Below are 16,900 nucleotides of genomic sequence, written 5' to 3'. Positions count from 1 at the left end.
GGCCGGCCAGCGCGCCGCCGAGCCGTTGGAGGTGGTGCTGCTGCGCGAGACGGTCGAGGTCCCCGCCGACATCCTGCTCGTGGACGACATGCCGTGGGCGGAGCCGTGCACGCGCGACTCTGGCGGTTCCGCCTTGTCTTTAAACATGGGCAGGAGTGAGGAGCCGGAGCCGCGGCTGCCGCCCTGCTCGGGCTCCAGCGCAAAGGGTGTCAGGTTGAGCGTCGGCACAAGGAACGCGCGGACGGCGAGCACGCCGAGAGATAGAAAGGCAAAGAGAACATATCGCATAAACGTGTGAAACTGGTTCGGGAGCAGACACGAGTGCGTTTGAATCGTGGTTTTGGGCGCACCGGGCATGGGCCTGCCATCGGCGTCGACGGGGTTATACATGCTGAGCATGAGGAAACCGGGATTCTTTACTCCCATGGCCATGCTCATGCTCTTGACGGTAATTTCTCTCACCCCACCCTTGGCTTCAGAATGGACCAGCTCGCAGTAGTCGTGGTCGTCGCCGGAAAACACGTGCACAACGTTGCCGACACTCTTGATCAACTTGACAGAGTCCTCTTCGCTGAGGACATTCTGGTACTGGTAGCCAGCGACGACGCTAATGGCGTTGCGGTCGTCGGGGTTGACAGGTTCGCTTTGGCCCTTGGGTCGCTTCGCCGGCGGCCAATGTTCGCGCATGGGACCACAAGGAGTTCCAGGATTGCGATAAAGCGGCACATGCGTGAGCAGAATCGTGGGGAACTCGGCATGGCCGGGACCGGGGTCTCTGGGCGATCGGGTCGTGTCCGACGATTCAAGATCCACAACCTGGTGCTGGAAGCGGAAATCACGATCAATATCATGCCATACTTTGAGTTCATCCATTGCAAGTCTGCGTTTCGTTGACTGTACTTGCTCCAAAAACTCGTTAACAGGGCCGTAGATGGGCTCCAGGTCGTGCGACGACCGGTACTCCGAACTGTCGGCGCTCAGTGAGACCGTGTCAACCGAGACAATACTGTGATTTCCCACAACGTCCACGCGGTTGACATCGCCAAAGTAGGCGCTGAACCGATTGCGCACCGGAATCTGCACCTGCGCGCCAAAACCGAGGTCGTGGTTTCCGGGCAAGCTGGCGACCAGGCGACGTCCTCTCTGGTACGGACCTGGTGCGTTGCCTCCCAAATTGAAATTGTCAAAGAATATTTCGCCGAAGCGCTGGTACTCTCGCACCCAATAGTCCTCGCCGTACTTGCGATGCCATGTTTTGACCCATTTCTTCTCCTCTCCAGATCGTTCCTTGCCCCATTTCGGGTCGACGAACCCTTCCTGTCGCGTTTTCCATTCGCGGCCACCATCAAACAAGTCTCCAAGGAAAAAAACACTATCAGGTCGGAGGTGGTTCTGGAGCGCCTTGTAGCCTCGTCGGAGATAATTGTCGGTCATTGTTACCGTCAGCGTCGAGAGCGGCCACGGACGGCCTGGGTATGAGTGCGGATCGGTGATTTGGGGATCTGCAATGAGAACCAAGCGGTGCGGGTGTGTTCCCTTGGGCTATCCGTTGCTCTTGTCAGTTTCGTGGATTCAACCGACGCCATTCTGTCGCGCAAGAAACCACTTACCCATTGTTCCCAATGATCCCAGCTGCAGTTCTCAACCTTGCTGTCAAACACCCACCGCTCACCCCAGAATAGAATGACTATCCAGATAGCAACCAGCGCATGCGGCAGACTGAAGAGCCTCCTGGCGACCAAATTCCTGCGCACCTGGTGCGCAACAGTCAGAGTCACAGCTGTCGCAGCCCTGAATCCGGGCCCTTGCAACCAAGCCAGGGCTCTCTGCGCTTGTCGCTTGGCCACATCCGAGGCACTATTGCGATCGAATCCTCTTGCCATGCCGTAGTATGTATCGCGTCGGCACTAGGCGGGCTTCCGTGTCGAGTCGCTGCTGTCCGCAGATCAAAGCTGCGGCCTGTCGGCTCTCCGCAAAGGGGGGGGGGGTTGGCGCGGCTTTCGGGGGGTGGCACGTTAGGCCATCACCTGCATGAATGAGATGAAGGAGTGACTCTGGTCAATTTCAATTAGGCGTCTTTCCCACGAGCCGAACAAGAGTAAAGAATATCAACTGAGCCGTAAATGCAAGCTATTTAAAAAGGAAAGGGAGAGTATGTCTCGAGATGACTTGCGCGACGTGGTGGCCCGATTAAGCGTCCCCACCATGCATGCCTACCAACGGATACTAAATACGGAGGTACGGAGTAGGTACGCCGTGTTGCAGCCCAAAGAACTGGGCTTCACCCTTTTCGAGAGCGCCACTTACTAATTGAATAGCGACTTAGATCAGGGGCGGCGCAAAATCGCTATGTAAATCTGGGAATAGTCGGTCAACATGCAAGTGGTCAACGGCAAAGAGAAATCCTTGTACAGCATAGCTGTGCTATAAATACTACTTAGGTGCTAATTGACAAACTCTACTTCTTTCCTATGTGCATAATCTCGACAACACCGTCATGTACTTGTGAACCAAAACGCCATGCTTAACAGGATGCTGCCCTAATATGTTCAGTAGCGGCGTCTAACCGTCCCTGCTTCGGTTGAATCGTCCTCAGAATCTTGCTCCGGCTCGCCCACTGAATCACGCTCCTCGTCGTATCTTGCGGTCGGCGGGTTTCCTTTCTTGCGAAAGCTTAGAAACCTCTTGAACCCAGTCGGCTGTGCCTGGGGTGGGGACTGAGTCTGAGTCTCCACCAACGAGTCCTCTTCTGCAACATATTCATAATACAGCCGCGGCACCAGAATTCTGTATGGTGTTGTGATACCTGTTGGGTCTTTTGGGCTGACCTCGACATTCAAGCAGATATCCAACCCGCCCTCGAGATCCACTGAAAAGTTTTGTGCCTTCTTCATCTGCTTGCTTGTAAGACCCGTGGGAGTCCTATGGAACGGCCTGATCCTTGGGTCGTCATAGGGCTCGCTTGCCGGTTGACTGCCCCCCGTCTTCGCCAGCTGAGGAGGGCCCGGCGTAAAGTAAGCATCGTCGCCATCCGAGTACTCATCATTCGTGAGAGCGCCGCCGCGAAGACCAAGAGGCTCGTCTTGGGCCTGGCCATAAGGACTAGGATAACGACCTTGTGCTGATGCTCCCCAGTGGGGTATTGAATCAACATCGTCATCAGATGCAGCCGCCCTACTCTGACTGCCTCTACGCATGAAGCCCATGATCCCCGTTTTGGGTCGATCGGTACTACCGAGGGACATGCTTCTTGAGACTTTGACTGGTGACGCGGTGCCCTTTTCAGAGCTTCTTCTGGTGAGGCTTCGAAATAGCCCACCGGAAATCGGAGGCCGTGGGCCGCGAACCGACTCGCGAGATCCGTCGAATTGCTTTGGGCCCGAGCGCTTGCTGAGTGAAAAGCGTCGAAGCATTCCACCACCTCCTGTCGCTCGCGGAGGACTTGCACTGCGCTCTTCATCAGACGCAGGCGGTGTTGGTGGTGGCGTAGTCCCAGGAGACCACTGGCGAATGGAGCACCAGTTTCTGTGTGGCAGGAGATGCTTGTTGTTTCGAGGCTTGCCATCTGGACCATGCTGGAATAACGGAATCATGTTTTCGTCTGTATTCTTATCGAAATGATGAACTTTATTACGTTTGTTGAGAACATCGGCAAGGATGTCCGGGGGCGGCGTGTTGACAATCGCTGACGAAATGATATTGGGCATATATCTCGGGTCCTTGTGCTTTACCAGTCCAAGCTGTGGATTTGAGTAGAACTGACCCACAGCTGCAACATGCACATCGCCGCTGAGAATCGTGACTCGTACCGATTTGTCCATGGCGAGGTCTTGTAGATCTTCCACGATAATGCTTCGCTCTTGCTTGTGATGCTTGGCTGTCCAATGGTCGTTCAGATCGTCCAGCACTTCCACGCCGCCATCAATGTTGTTGAGCATTTTGCCGAAAACACCGGCTCTCCCCAGAGCCTTGACAGGGTCCATAAGTCTTGATGTCAGGATGTTTTCAAGCCAAACCATTCGTGGGTATGCAATCGGAACACCGAGCAGGACCAGGAGATGCTCGACCTGCCCTTTGCGGACTTCAAGGTACAACCTGCTGGTAATCTTCTCCCACGTCTTCTCGTCAATGACTTCATGTTCTGTTCGCTCGGTACGTGTGTCCACGGCAAGCAAGGCGGTCTTGCCTCCCATGGAGACGTAGATACTGCGGCTAAGCTCATGGATATACGGACCAGGTTTGAGACCAAGAATCCAGCTCGGCTCCGATGTCTCCGTTTCCGGTATAACACTTTGATGTTGGAATAGCATATAGTACTTGAAAGCAACTGCGCCGAGGCCAGAAAACACCGGTGACTTCATGTCGTGGTCAGGGTAGGAGCCGTAGCCATCAAAGACATCATGATCATCGTACATGTTGACCATGGGAATCTGAGATGTGGCCAACCCAAAGAGACCTTGTGAGAACCACATGCAATACCGTTCCAGGTAGAATTCCTCCAGCTGATTCTGCATCTCCGGAGTAAATTGCGTGTGATGTTTGTCAAAGGGGTTTCTCATATCGAGCCAGTCTCCAAACAGCTCACATATATCGGCCACACAGTCATTATAAATTTGGTCACCACCGCCAATCATGACGTGGAATGGCTTCGTTTGGTGCGTATTGAGAACGTCACGCCACATAGGATCCGGGCCGCTGAAGTCATCTGGCTTCGCGCTCAAGCTGAAGCCATTGCAACTGTGAAACATGATATTCATCGTCTGTCCCCTCGGAGGTACCCAGAACGCCATGCATGGTCCTCGATTTATGCGATAGGCAATACGCTGCTGCTTTTGTCGAAGCTCAATCTCGACATTGAAGCGCCAAAAGGTGTAACCTCTTTCGGTATGGAGTCGAAAACCCCGTACGTCCTTGTATTTCTGCGCCTTCTCACCATCAAGGCCCGCTCGGTTTTTGCGGCTAGCAAAGGACCCGGGAAGATCAGGTGCACCGTCGGGGGCCTGCACATCCGGGGGGCTTCGCGTCATCTCGAATAACCCATTTTCGGTTTCGTCCATTGAAAGATCCTTGCCTTCTTGCAAGTGCTCGACAGGACGCACGTAAAGCGTTTCTCCGCGGCGGCCGAGTTTTGGATGGCCAGCTATGGGATCAACATATTCCGGTGATAGGTCGCCTTTGATGTGGTGCGGAGCCGGTGGCAAAACGCCAATGTCCTGCACAAATAGGCGAAGCATTGGAGCGATTTCATAAGAAGAATCAGAGTCTTTTGTAACAATCATGATGCTACCACGCCACATTTCCCGTTCCGATACAGGATGGCCTCGTTGCGATCTGGAGGGAATAGCTTCCTTGCGTATACCGCAGTATCTCAGAAGTGGGCCACACTTTAAGTAGAGTTGAGGCTTGAATCGCGTGGGCTCAGTGGTATCATCATACTCTCCGTCAAAAGCTTCCGCCTTTCGGAGACGAGCTGTCGCATTGGTGTGGCGGCCTTTGTCTCCCTCCCACCATGCCCTGTAAGCATCCTGTGAGGAGTTTTCTGTGTGGACATCTAGAAGCGGCCCAGACAGCGTTCCAACAGCTGCCTTTTCCCACTCATCCAACCATGCTGGCGGCTTATACAAGCCTTCTCCAGGACGTAGGGTATCCGGGTCAGAATATAGCATGTTGCCTAAACGATGTTGGTTCTTTTTTGTCGGCTCATCATCGCTGTCAGCTCTTTCAAGTCGCCTCCGGGCAAGAGCTATACCATCTTCCGAGTGCAGTTCCCCAGAGTGAGTTGTCGCAGGAAATTCTTGTTGAGCCGGGGCTACTGGGTATCTCTGATCTGCCACGTATTGGCGGCCATAATTCGGCTCTGTAGCCCGACGTTGAATGCCTTGTGGAGTTGCGTCATTCGTCGCTTGCTGTTGTTGTAGGTCTCTCATACCGTGATTGCCATTGCGGTCGTCAGATACTGGAATTGGCGGTAATTCCTTATTCCTGGCGGAGCGAGAAAGAGCATTGCCAGATACAGGCACCAGGGGGGAATAGTTACGAGGCACTGCTTCGGAGGCAATGCGACGATACTGTTGAAATTTGTCTTGCGGCTCTTGTCCGATTCGATTACTTCCTGTGCGATTCACCGTATTGGGGGGTGCCAGTGGCGAGGCCCTTTGCTTTATAGGGTCGAGCATCTCCGCATCTCGGGGAGCAACGGGCGATCTGGCAGCACGATCCTTGAAGCTTAGGTTTCGTTGGGGTATATTCGAGGAAGGTTGGCCCTGTGGCTGATCAGGCTCTTCTGCCGGTTGCTGCTTGGTCGAAAAGGGTGTCTGGCTATCTGGCTGCATTTGCTGTGTCCAGTCGCGATGCGCTGCAGGCCGTGGCCTTTGAGCGGCGGCCTTCTCGACAGCCTGCTGCCTAGGTAAAGCTTGTTGTATGGGCTGTCTGGTGCCGACATCTTGAGGCGTAATCGGGCCGTTGGCGGGAGCAGAGCCAGACGAAGCCTGGTCATTTTTGGCTGCCCGCTGCCTAGCTCGTTGCTCTGCAGCTTCCACGCGGGCTCGTTTTTCTTCTTTTGTCATGCTGTCCAGCGTCAGCTCCAGATTTTGCAGCGGTGATCGATTGGTGGCCAACATTTTGCGTCGATCAGACGTTGTGCTTGTAGAAGTCCTTCGAGGTTGCCCAGAAACATCAGCGACGCCACGGCGAGCATCGTCGGCGGCGGAAGCAGTCATTGGCGCATGAGCTGTTTCCAGAGGCATAGCAGGATATGCAGAGTACGACTGTTCGTTCGAGTTACCTGTATGAGGCTGATAGCGCGATACTGGGTCGTGCCTGGTGGCCATAGTCTGGGGCATCGCGATTGGCACGTATGGCTCTCGAAAGCTGACTGGCGGTCCGCGAGGGAGATCGGGCGCTTCTGGCAGGGATGGGGAGGCTTGCAAGAAGTATTCGTCCTCGTCGTACGGCATCCGACGTGGCTTATGATCGGAGCTGTCCGGAGCGAAGTCTGTGAAGCCAGCCCTCTGGTATGATGGTGGTCGTGGAGCCAAACCCTGAGGAGTAACACAGGAGGCGGTTGGCGAACCAGGCGCAAATATTGATTCGGAAGGGGCTTCGGTATAGGCCGTTTGTATCGATGCACGATTCGTCCGTCGTGGAGGTTGACTATCCAAAGATTGTCTCTGTTCAGTCGGGGGGATTTCGTACTCGCTAGACCGGCGCTGGTGACCGCCTCTCTTGTGCTTGGGCAGGTCGCCCCAGTTTTGGGCCGACATGTCGGCCGCGTAAGTCGAGGAACAAGGCCGGTGAGTATCCTATAGAAATAATGCAAATGCAGAATAAGTTATGTACATGCAGTGTGGGCTGAGTATCCGCACGCAAAGCTCCGGCCAGGCAGATTGTTAAACCTGCAGACCAGACTTCAACGCACCCCGGCACACGCCTGAGACGGCAAGGAGCAGGCAGTAACTATCGCTCGGATACTTGAGATGGACAAGGTGGAGCTTCGGTAAGCTGAAGGGCCCAGCTTGGCACGATGGCCAAGGTTAAAATGCACGAAAGGATTATGTAGAGGCTGAAGCACAGCAAGTCTCAACGATGAGTTGTAGCAGGAGCACTGGCGAAGCGCGGTTAGCTGTGAACCACTCACTGCGACATCCAGGATGGCCAGACTGACGACGGGGCCAGCCGACAGTTACTTGCAGCAGTGGTAGATCAGGTAGCAGTATGGATGGTCGAAGAGGTATTGAGTCAATGACTTGCAGGAAGAGCAAGCATCGAACGCAGGTGGAAGAAGCGGTCGGGCAGCATTAGGAAGAGTCAACTTGAGCTGATGGGTCGAGAGGCGTCGGGCTGCGTCGAGTTACACAGCAAAATGAGGTGGCTGGAGAGCAAGGTTCTAGGCGTCTGAGCTGCAGGACAAGGGTAAGGCCTACATACGGCATCCATCGAGCCGGATACTGTGGGAGCAGTGATGAAGGCGTTGCTGGCAGCTGATAGTATTCGTGACTCTTTTTTCTCCATGGATAATGGATGCAATTGTGAACGAGTAAATTCGACCATGAGAATTGTAGACCAAGAAGCTACTCTGAAACACTGGCTACGCGCCCTCAACAATAAAGTGGCTGAGCAGTGACTGGCACCGTAATAAGGTACTGGTAATACCTGCCTATCCACTGTACTCCGTACCTGCCGTTGGTGGATTGGTGGATTCATTACAGCGGCGGCCCGTAGCGTGCCAGGGGGAAACGCTCGGCTGTGCCTGTGGGTGGCTCATAACTTATAAGCCAGCCCGGACTAATGAAGATAGTGTGCAGGATAAGGATTAGAGTATAAAGCGTTGACTAGCTAACAACATTTGAGTTGTGTGCATTGATGAACTAACTCTGCTTGAAAACTTTAGTGATTCGGTTAAATTGCACATGTTCATGTAGCGATTGAGCAAGGCCAAAAGACACGGTAAAAGCACCCCATATGGATGCAGCCACAAGTAATCCGTGCGAGAGAATAGAGTGGCCGAAGATCGAAAATCAGAGTGTATGTCGTGTCCATAGGCATCATAGGCTATGTAAATATCAATATCGTAAGTCGCAGCCATCAAATCACGTGGGTCTACTAGCTCAGTCGGTTAGAGCGTCGTACTAATATCGGTAATCAACCACCAATATATGGTAATGCGAAGGTCACAGGTTCAATCCCTGTGTGGACCAGCGTTTCTTCTTTTTTAATCAAGCGCGTTGATTGGCAGTTGTCGGTTCGCGGAAACCAGAAAACATACAGTCAGACTACCTTCTATTGCCTGTCTGTCTGGTTTGAGAGGTTTTTTTTCTTTCATTAAGGAGCTTCATTTTTAAGCCGTGGTTGGAGAGAGCACATTTTAAAAGCTCTTAAGATCAGTCATGTCAAAAGACGTAGCCAACATGCGCGGCAGCTGACAATATGAATTAGCCCGTACCTGACATATCGCAGTAGACACAGCACTGCAGCAATAGAATAAATATCATATGCGAAGAGAAACAATGGTGCATAAACTTATTACCGAACTTCAACATGCTGGGTGCGACTACACTGTACTGAGCACACACCGTCCTTATTATATCCAGGGTAGCGGGACGAGCATTCCGATCGTAGTTGTGCACCAACTGGCGCAGTTGGAGCTCAGCAAAGTCAGCTCAGAATTTTCAATTAAGATAAGGTTCGCTGTCTACAGGTTCTTAGATCATTTCTGTCTGCTGCAGCGACAATATCAAAGTAAAACCGTGATGTGGTTTGTGGCTGCCGACTATTTTGTGGCGCCACCAGCCACGAGTGGCGCAACCGCCAATAATTTTTCTCGCAGCGGCCAAGTCCTATTCAAATGTGAGCAGGACTTAGCCTCATACCTACCTTCTCTAATTTCGCATCACCTCAACCCCCACCCGACCGCCCTCTCTCTGACTGCTTTGCCTGGTGCAGAGCCGCAACAACACCGACGAAGAAGGAACGAAGCAGAGCTACTTCCTGCGTCTGCATTTTTGGTCGACCTCTGCACCCTGCTGCATATTGCGACCCGACTCTCATCTTTCCGAATCTCTACTCCTCTATCCACCACACAACACACGGCAATCATGGCTACCGCCGCCGCAGAAGCCACCAACATGGACAAACAAGTCGATTTGTCTACAATTCCCATCTCCCCGAACGGAAAAGAAGAATCTGATGCTGTTGACTCGGGCAAGCCGGTCACCGTGTTCCACGACAAGGATAACTTCAACGTCAAGCACCCGCTTCAGAACAAATGGACCCTTTGGTTCACGAAGCCCCCAAGCGGAAAGGTACTCATCGATGCACAAGTTTCAGTGCGCCTGATTGGTATCTGATTGTTAACATGATGCGATAGAGCGACAACTGGAATGACCTGCTCAAGGAAGTGATTACATTCGACTCTGTCGAGGAGTTCTGGGGTGTTTATGTAGGTGTATCCCTCTCAACAAGGCCTATCTCCCATCTGACTCATCAATAGAACAACGTTGCTCCCGTTTCGGAGCTCGCCCTCAAGTCCGACTATCACCTATTCAAGGCCGGCGTGCGACCTGAGTGGGAAGACCCCCAGAATAAGCACGGTGGCAAGTGGTCTTACCAATACAAGGACAAGCGCAACGTCGACGTCGATCGTCTCTGGCTGCAGGTTGTCATGGCCGCTATTGGCGAGACTCTCGAGGAGGAAGAGGATGGTGAGGTCATGGGCGTAGTTGTCAATGTCCGCAAGGCTTTCTATCGTATTGGTGTCTGGACTCGTACCATTGGTAAGAGTATCCCTGGCCGCGGAGATGGTGATGTTGCCGGTGGCAAGGGCCGTTCGAACGAAAAGGGCCGCGAGATACTCATGAGCGTTGGCAGACGCTTCAAAGAGGTTCTAGAGCTGCCCAACAGCGAGCAGGTCGACTTTTCAGGACACACGGACAGCGCCCATGCTGGTAGCACGAGAGCCAAGGCTAAGCACGTCGTTTGAATGAAGCCAGAAAACCTTTTTTGCGAGTCTGAGCTGCAGCGCAATAATGCGCTGTTTTTTGTTCTCAAAATTGGAAGACGACGAGAGGCAGGCTGCATTGTGCAGAAACCGAGTCTGCCGCACTAGTGAGATTTCTGAGGACCGGCCTAGGCCACATCAGGATTGATTGGGAAGAGAGAAAATTGTCTTTCTTGTCTTGTGAGTATCATGGCGGCGTTGCTAGGAAGTTTATTCATGATCGCATTAGGGGCTATTTGAGGTAGGAGATACTGGGTCATCATGCGTGGCTACCAAAATAGATTTCTAATACTCTTGTCCGTCGTTAAATCGAATAATTTTGTACAAGAATGTATCTGAAGCTTGGGTCGGTTGTACAGGCGATCTCGCTGGGAGAAGGCAGCCTTACCAAGTATGTGTTTTGGATCATTATATACAATGGCACGTGATTGCTAGTCGGCTACAGTTCGTCGCCACTCGTTTCGTCGACAAAGACGGCCTTGACGAGCTGCTTCTTGTTTATCTTGCCCATGGCGTTGCGGGGAATGTGGTCGACGATCTTCATGACCTGGGGGATCTTGTAGGCAGCGAGCCTGCTTTTGAGGGCGCGGCGCATCTCGAGGGGCGTCCACCGGGTGGCGTGCTCTGGATCGAGGATGACGACGGCGCCGACCTTTTGGCCCCAGCTGCCGCTGGGGACGGCGACGACGGCGGCCTCGGCGACCTCGGGCAGCGAGAGCAGCTCGCGCTCGACTTCGAGAGCGCTGACTTTTTCGCCGCCCGTCTTGATGATGTCGGCTGTCTTGCGGCCCAGGATAAAGTACATGGGTCCCCGCGCCCAGCTCTGATGCTGCGTGGTGGCGCTGCTGTGGCCGGCGGTGTCGACGCGGCGGCGCACGGCAACGTCGCCCGTCTTGAACCACTTGCCGCGGCCGTCGCCGTCGTCGTTGACGAATTCCTTGGCGGTGGCGTCGGGGTTGCGCCAGTACTCGCGGAAGACGGTGGGCCCGCGGAGCTGGATCTCACCGGGGCGCTCGCGGCCGTGGGCATCGACGTCGGAGCCGGGTTCGATGACAGCGCCCGTATCCATGTCGACGAGGCGAGCCTCGACGGAAGGCAGGGGCCAGCCGACGCTGGCGTCGACGCGGTCGGCAAAGGCGAGGCCGCAGCTGAGGGCCATGCCGACCTCGGTCATGCCGTAGCGCTCGAGGAGCACATTGCCACCGCTGAGGGCGGCCCAGGCAGCCTTGACGGGGGTCGGAAGCGCGGCGGACCCGGAGATGTTGACGCGGAGGTGCCGCGGGGCGAGGGCCTCGCGCGTGGCGGCCTGCATGGCGGGGGAGAGGGCCTTGTGGCTGGCGAGGAGGCGGCTGTAGACGGTAGGTACGACAGTGAAGAAGGTGACGGGGGGCGTGGTACTACTGGTGGTGCCGTTGGTGGGGAGAAAGGGTGCGGCGAAGCGCTTCCAGACGGCGTCGGCGTTGAAGGGAAACATGAACTCGATGGAGGACCCGGCGAATAGAGGCGTCAGAACCGCGTTGACGGTGCCGTGGATGTGATGGAGGGGCAGGACATGGAGGAGATGATCGGCGGACGAGTACTGCCATGCTTGGTGGAGAGAGCGACATTGCGCCGTAAGCACTTCTTCGGGCAGCAATACGCCTTTCTAGAACATGTATTAGTGAGGATTGCGATGTTTGATTCTTGACGTATGTCTTACTGGTCGGTTGGTGGTGCCTGAAGTATACAACATCAGGCCAGCACCGGATACGTCTTCGTCCGCCAACGCCACGGCCTCGGTGGCGCCGCCGCCGCCCGTATGCTTGGGAAGCTCAAAGTACACCGGCTTTTGCTTCAGGTCTGTCGCGAGCACCTCGGTGGCCTTGGCGGCAAACTTGGGCGAGGCGACGAGGACCGAGGCGGCGCTCTGATCGAGAATGTACTGCAGCTCTGGGACGGGAAACGGCGGCGAGAGGGGCACGGCAATGGCGCGAGCAGCCAAGACGGCTAGGAACATGACTGGCGACATTTTGCTTTAGCAATCGTTGTTTTTCTCGCAACATGGTTGGCTTTTCTTCTTCTTCAAAGATTGTGATTGGTTTTGCTGTGTGACGCTGGCGGGAGACGACAGAGGTGAGAAGGGGGAGGGGAGGGGACGGGATGGGGGTTGTGGAATAGACATACCGACATAGTCGTAGCTATTTTCAATCAAAAAGGCGACGCGCTCGCCGGCAAGAGGCTTCCCGCCGACCGCCTCGCGCAGGCGCTCCCGTGCGCGGCTGACGTCGCCGAGGAGCTCGCCATAGGTGAAGCGGCGGCCCGATAGGGCGTGGACGACGGCGGTGGAGGCGGGGTCGTGGGCGGCCACGGCCTCGAGAATGGGGAGGCGCGGGAGCGTGACGACGGCGGCGGCGGCGGCGGCGGCGGTGGTGGTGGAGAGCATCCTGTAGCGATGGCAATGATGCGCCGGCAGCATGCACCGGAGGGGTCTGGGGCGTGCAGTGGCCTGATTCTTGGCGGCAGCGGCGGTAAGGGAAGCTGCGAGGGCGCCGGGAAGGAGCGTTGTCGGTCGCGGGTTGGCCCGCGACAGTGCCGATCGCGCGATCATGAGTGACGAGGCATATGTAAAGCTGACGGTGCCGAGCGTAGTATGTACGACGAGTCCGTGTGTGGGGGGAGGGGGGGGGGGCGAAGGGGAACCTTTCGAGTAATCGTAGTCGAACGCCTATCGAGGAAGAATTGAAGCTAGCGGGCACGAGCTGCGGCATTGGATAAAGGTGGAGTCTGGGAGCGAAACTGGGGGTGTAAGCAGATTGAAGAGATAAAGAGTTGCGCAACTTTTTGAGGGCCACTTCAGGTGGCGCTAACATTGATGATCCCTGCTTTCGGACTATTGAGGTCGATTTCATTGACGGCTCCTGGGTGGTTCAACGACCGGACGATATACACAGTCACGGTATGCCATGGACGATTCGAATCAAATATGTCTTTCAGCTAGGTATGGACGAAGCCATCTTCATCTCGAACATCTCCCCTCATCTCCAGTTCGTCTACAGATGTTTTGTACGAGTTTCTTGAAGCAGACTTCTGTTCGGTTTTTTGTCTTTGATGTGAATAGACTCTCAAAACATATCTCTTTCCACAGAATGAAGCGCAATTCGTCATGTCCATGCTCAAATCCCTTACTCCACCCTCATCCTGCACCGGGCCATCAGACCAAGATAGCTTGAAGTTCCTGAATCTGCTGCAGCACGGCTGATCGACTAGTACCGCCCCTAGCCGATTTCGCCTCAACGCTCGACTCATATTCGAATGCCTTCACAATGTCCGCCGTGAATCGAGAATCAATGGCTTGCAGTTGCTCCAGGGTTAGCTTATCCATCGAGGTCTCTGTATTTTCCGATAATGCAACAACACGTCCAGAAATGTGATGAGCTTCCCTAAAAGGACATCCGTTTCGCACCAGCCACTCCGCAACATCAGTGGCAAGCATCGTCTTATCTAGGGCAGCTAACATCCGCTCAGGTCGCACGGTCATGGTGGCGATAACCCCGTTGGCGATGCCCAGACTGTCCGAAACAGTTTGGACCGAATCTAGCATGGGTTCCCATCCCTCCTGAAGGTCCTTGTTGTAGCAAGTTGGCAAGCCTTTGACGCTCTATCAGGTATCTGTTAATGGCTGCTCTTGATCCGCTCCTGATCACTCATGAGCTGATATGTCTGTATTCGAACTCACCATCATCAGCCCAGCCATTTGACCGAAAGCACGGCCTGACTTGCCGCGCAAGAGCTCCAAACTGTCGGCGTTCTTTTTGTTCGGCATTAAACTGAATGTGGATTAGAGTCTTGTGGAATTGTCTGAGTCGTGATGGGGATGCAACGAACCTGCTGCCGGTACTATAAAGATCTGCCAAACGACAAAACCCAAACTCGGCAGTGGAGTATAAGATGAGATCTTCAGCCCACCTGCTGACATGGCTGGTGAACATCGAGTTCCACGTCAGGAACTCGATGATGAAGTCACGGTCGCCTGAAGTGTTCATAGAGTTCGAGGTGATTCCGCTGAAACCGAGCTCCGCGGCAATTGCGTCTCGATCGATGCCAAACACATTACCAGCTAATGCGCCGCAGCCAAGTGGGCTAAGGTTGACCCTTTCAAAGACCTGGCGCAATCGCTCGAGATCCTGTTTAAACGAAGCAGCGTGTGACATTATCCACTGAGCCCAGCGAACTGGCTGCGCGCGTTGTAAGTGGGTGTAGCCGGGCATGAGGTAGTCGCTAGGGATGTTACTCAATGAGGGGCTTTGTGCGGATGCAGTGCTGAACTTACATTTCAGCCTCGGCGCGTTTGGTGAGGACTTGAAGGAAAGCAACGAGTTGGCTGTCAATTTCACGGATGCGGTCACGTAGCCACATGCGCATATCACAGACGACTTGCTCGTTGCGACTGCGACCTGTGTGCAGCTTGCCAGCAGTGTCCTTTCCGATGACCTCTCCCAATCGACGCTCGTTTGCAGTATGAATCTGATTTAGTTAGCGCTCGGGAAGTCAAATGGCTTGGGCCAGCGTCTCACGTCTTCGTCATTCGGCATGATAGCGAAGGTTCCTTGCTTCCATTCCTCCATCACTTCAAGCAGACCACGCTCGATCATCTTGAATTCGTCTTGGGTGATAATGCCGACCTTTGAGTTGGCCCTGGCGAAAGCAATCGATCCAAGAATGTCCTCTCTGTAGAGAGCCTTGTCGTATCCAATAGAGGCATTGTACTTGTGCATAAGCGGATCAATCCCACCTGGGCATCGCAGGGTTAGTATACAGGAGTTGAAGCTTGTGTCCGGGAATAATTGAACCTGTAAACCTGCCACCCCAGAGCATATTGGTTGCCGGGGCGTCCGTCTTCTTTTCAGCCATGTTGGAGTATTTGTTATCGCCGCTCGTCACGATCGTTGCGTTTGTTAGTTCGTTTCGATTTTGAGCTCGATGGAACTGATGGAGCCAATTGAGGGTAGAGTGCGTGTTATGGCAAGTGATGTTCAAACTGAGGGAGGCGAGTCACTTCAAATGATGTTGCTTGATTGAAAAGGTCGAGATCGAGAGCGGGGCTGATCAAGACGTGTGGTCGAGCTCAAGGGCAGTCAACGGGAAAATTTTATGGGGCCGACACCGGCGGCGTCAGTCACCTTCCATGGGAGGACACTTCTTAGACCTGGATCATAAGACGAGTGGAAAGCAGTGCTGACTATCCAAGCCGGAGCGCGAGCGTCCTGGATTCCGTGGTAGACTACCTAGGTATACAGATAGCTCAAAGTACATAGAGTCAAGTGTGAATAATAAGCTTTGATGCTCTGTTGCGAACTGGCGCTATAAATAATAATTGACAAAGCTACGTCGACAAAGATCGGAAAACGTGGAGTCGTTCGAGCAACAAGTGGGGGAAACGCCCGCCAGCAAGGCCAAAGTGAGATGCTCTAGAAGTCGTTGCAGAATTCTTGATATTCTTTTATAATTTACTCGTTCGACTTTATTCGAGGACGAATTATACTAAAAACCTGCCCTTGATTGTTTTCCAGTCTTCAACAACGCCGACACCACCTAGGGCCTAGACCACCTCGCCCTCCTTGGTCTCTGATAGGGTTACACTTTTTTACATGAACGACTTGCACTGCATGAAAGATAGAATCACCGTCTACGTAGTACGTGTATCGACGAGAGGTGGTATCATAACTGTCGCATCGCATCAATTCAAGCTCCACCGACTCGCGTGGCACGGCAAGCCTTCCTTCTCCGCAGAGGGCGACGACAGCACAAAGACATGCAGCTTGCCGCGTATTTGGCATCCAATGAAATGGGAACTGATTTTCAAGAATTACGGACCCAGAAGAAAAAAAGGGAATAATTAATAAAAAACAGTGATGATAGTTAAAACGGCAGGCTGTTTATGTCTCTAACAGGAAAAACTTGCGTGTCGGCAGTTTTTCTCTCTTCGTAGGAGGTAGCTTAGTAGACATGGCACACCGCCACTGTCCTGGTAGACACATGTATCACGGAACAACCGAAAAAGGCGGGCATTGTTGGCTGGTCTCGTCTTGTCCTGTGCCAATTTTTTTCTTCTTTCTCTGTCGATAGCTACCTTTTTTGGGGTATCCATCTGTCGGTAACCATGCTTCGCAAGGGTGCCTCGAGTTATATCCAGACTGGCAGAGTTGGGACTGGTCCGCGCCCTCGGGACAGCAATACGGCTGACTGCATCATCGTGCGGTATGCTGTGCCAGGCATGCGGTGCGCGGTTGAGCAAGATGCAAGCCAGCACCGACGGGACGGGTTGGATATTCTCATGACCTCTTTGTTTGTGAAAGCGGCGGGAATATAAATCAATAACGCTCGTCTTACTTTTTTTTTTTTTTTTTTTAAATATTCATTTTTATT

At 53.7% G+C, this 16,900-nt stretch overlaps 5 protein-coding genes across 5 annotated transcripts in view; 1 reads left to right on the top strand and 4 right to left on the bottom strand.

Moving 5' to 3' along the window:
* BBA_05245 (cell division control protein) overlaps positions 1–1,883 on the bottom strand; it is a gene marked incomplete at both ends in the record, with an annotated part of 3,371 nt that extends 1,488 nt beyond the window's left edge. Inside the window, 2 exons of the mRNA XM_008600342.1 lie at positions 52–1,542; positions 1,611–1,883. Coding sequence (XP_008598564.1) covers positions 52–1,542; positions 1,611–1,883 — 1,764 coding nt within the window. The remainder of the gene's footprint in view (positions 1–51; positions 1,543–1,610) is intronic.
* A 666-nt stretch (positions 1,884–2,549) lies between these two features.
* On the bottom strand, positions 2,550–7,262 carry BBA_05244 (uncharacterized protein; the record flags this gene model as incomplete). Its single annotated transcript, XM_008600341.1, has 1 exon — positions 2,550–7,262. The coding sequence occupies one exon, from the start codon at positions 7,260–7,262 to the stop codon at positions 2,550–2,552; it is 4,713 nt and encodes a 1,570-aa protein (XP_008598563.1).
* A 1,774-nt stretch (positions 7,263–9,036) lies between these two features.
* On the top strand, positions 9,037–10,477 carry BBA_05243 (eukaryotic initiation factor 4E; the record flags this gene model as incomplete). The annotated part of the gene is made up of 4 exons (XM_008600340.1): positions 9,037–9,043; positions 9,205–9,800; positions 9,866–9,937; positions 9,989–10,477. 4 exons carry the CDS (start codon positions 9,037–9,039, stop codon positions 10,475–10,477), a joined length of 1,164 nt encoding a protein of 387 aa, XP_008598562.1.
* Positions 10,478–10,934: 457 nt separating this feature from the next.
* Positions 10,935–13,082, bottom strand: BBA_05242 (AMP-binding enzyme; the record flags this gene model as incomplete). Its single annotated transcript, XM_008600339.1, has 3 exons — positions 10,935–12,140; positions 12,195–12,493; positions 12,659–13,082. The coding sequence occupies 3 exons, from the start codon at positions 13,080–13,082 to the stop codon at positions 10,935–10,937; spliced, it is 1,929 nt and encodes a 642-aa protein (XP_008598561.1).
* A 603-nt stretch (positions 13,083–13,685) lies between these two features.
* Positions 13,686–15,385, bottom strand: BBA_05241 (argininosuccinate lyase; the record flags this gene model as incomplete). The annotated part of the gene is made up of 6 exons (XM_008600338.1): positions 13,686–14,132; positions 14,211–14,301; positions 14,360–14,752; positions 14,805–14,998; positions 15,049–15,266; positions 15,325–15,385. The coding sequence occupies 6 exons, from the start codon at positions 15,383–15,385 to the stop codon at positions 13,686–13,688; spliced, it is 1,404 nt and encodes a 467-aa protein (XP_008598560.1).
* Between the last annotated feature and the right edge of the window lie 1,515 nt (positions 15,386–16,900).

This window comes from Beauveria bassiana (assembly GCF_000280675.1).
Source record: "Beauveria bassiana ARSEF 2860 unplaced genomic scaffold BBA_S00013, whole genome shotgun sequence".
Classification (NCBI taxonomy): domain Eukaryota; kingdom Fungi; phylum Ascomycota; class Sordariomycetes; order Hypocreales; family Cordycipitaceae; genus Beauveria; species Beauveria bassiana.
This window is presented reverse-complemented; position numbering and strand designations above follow the sequence as displayed.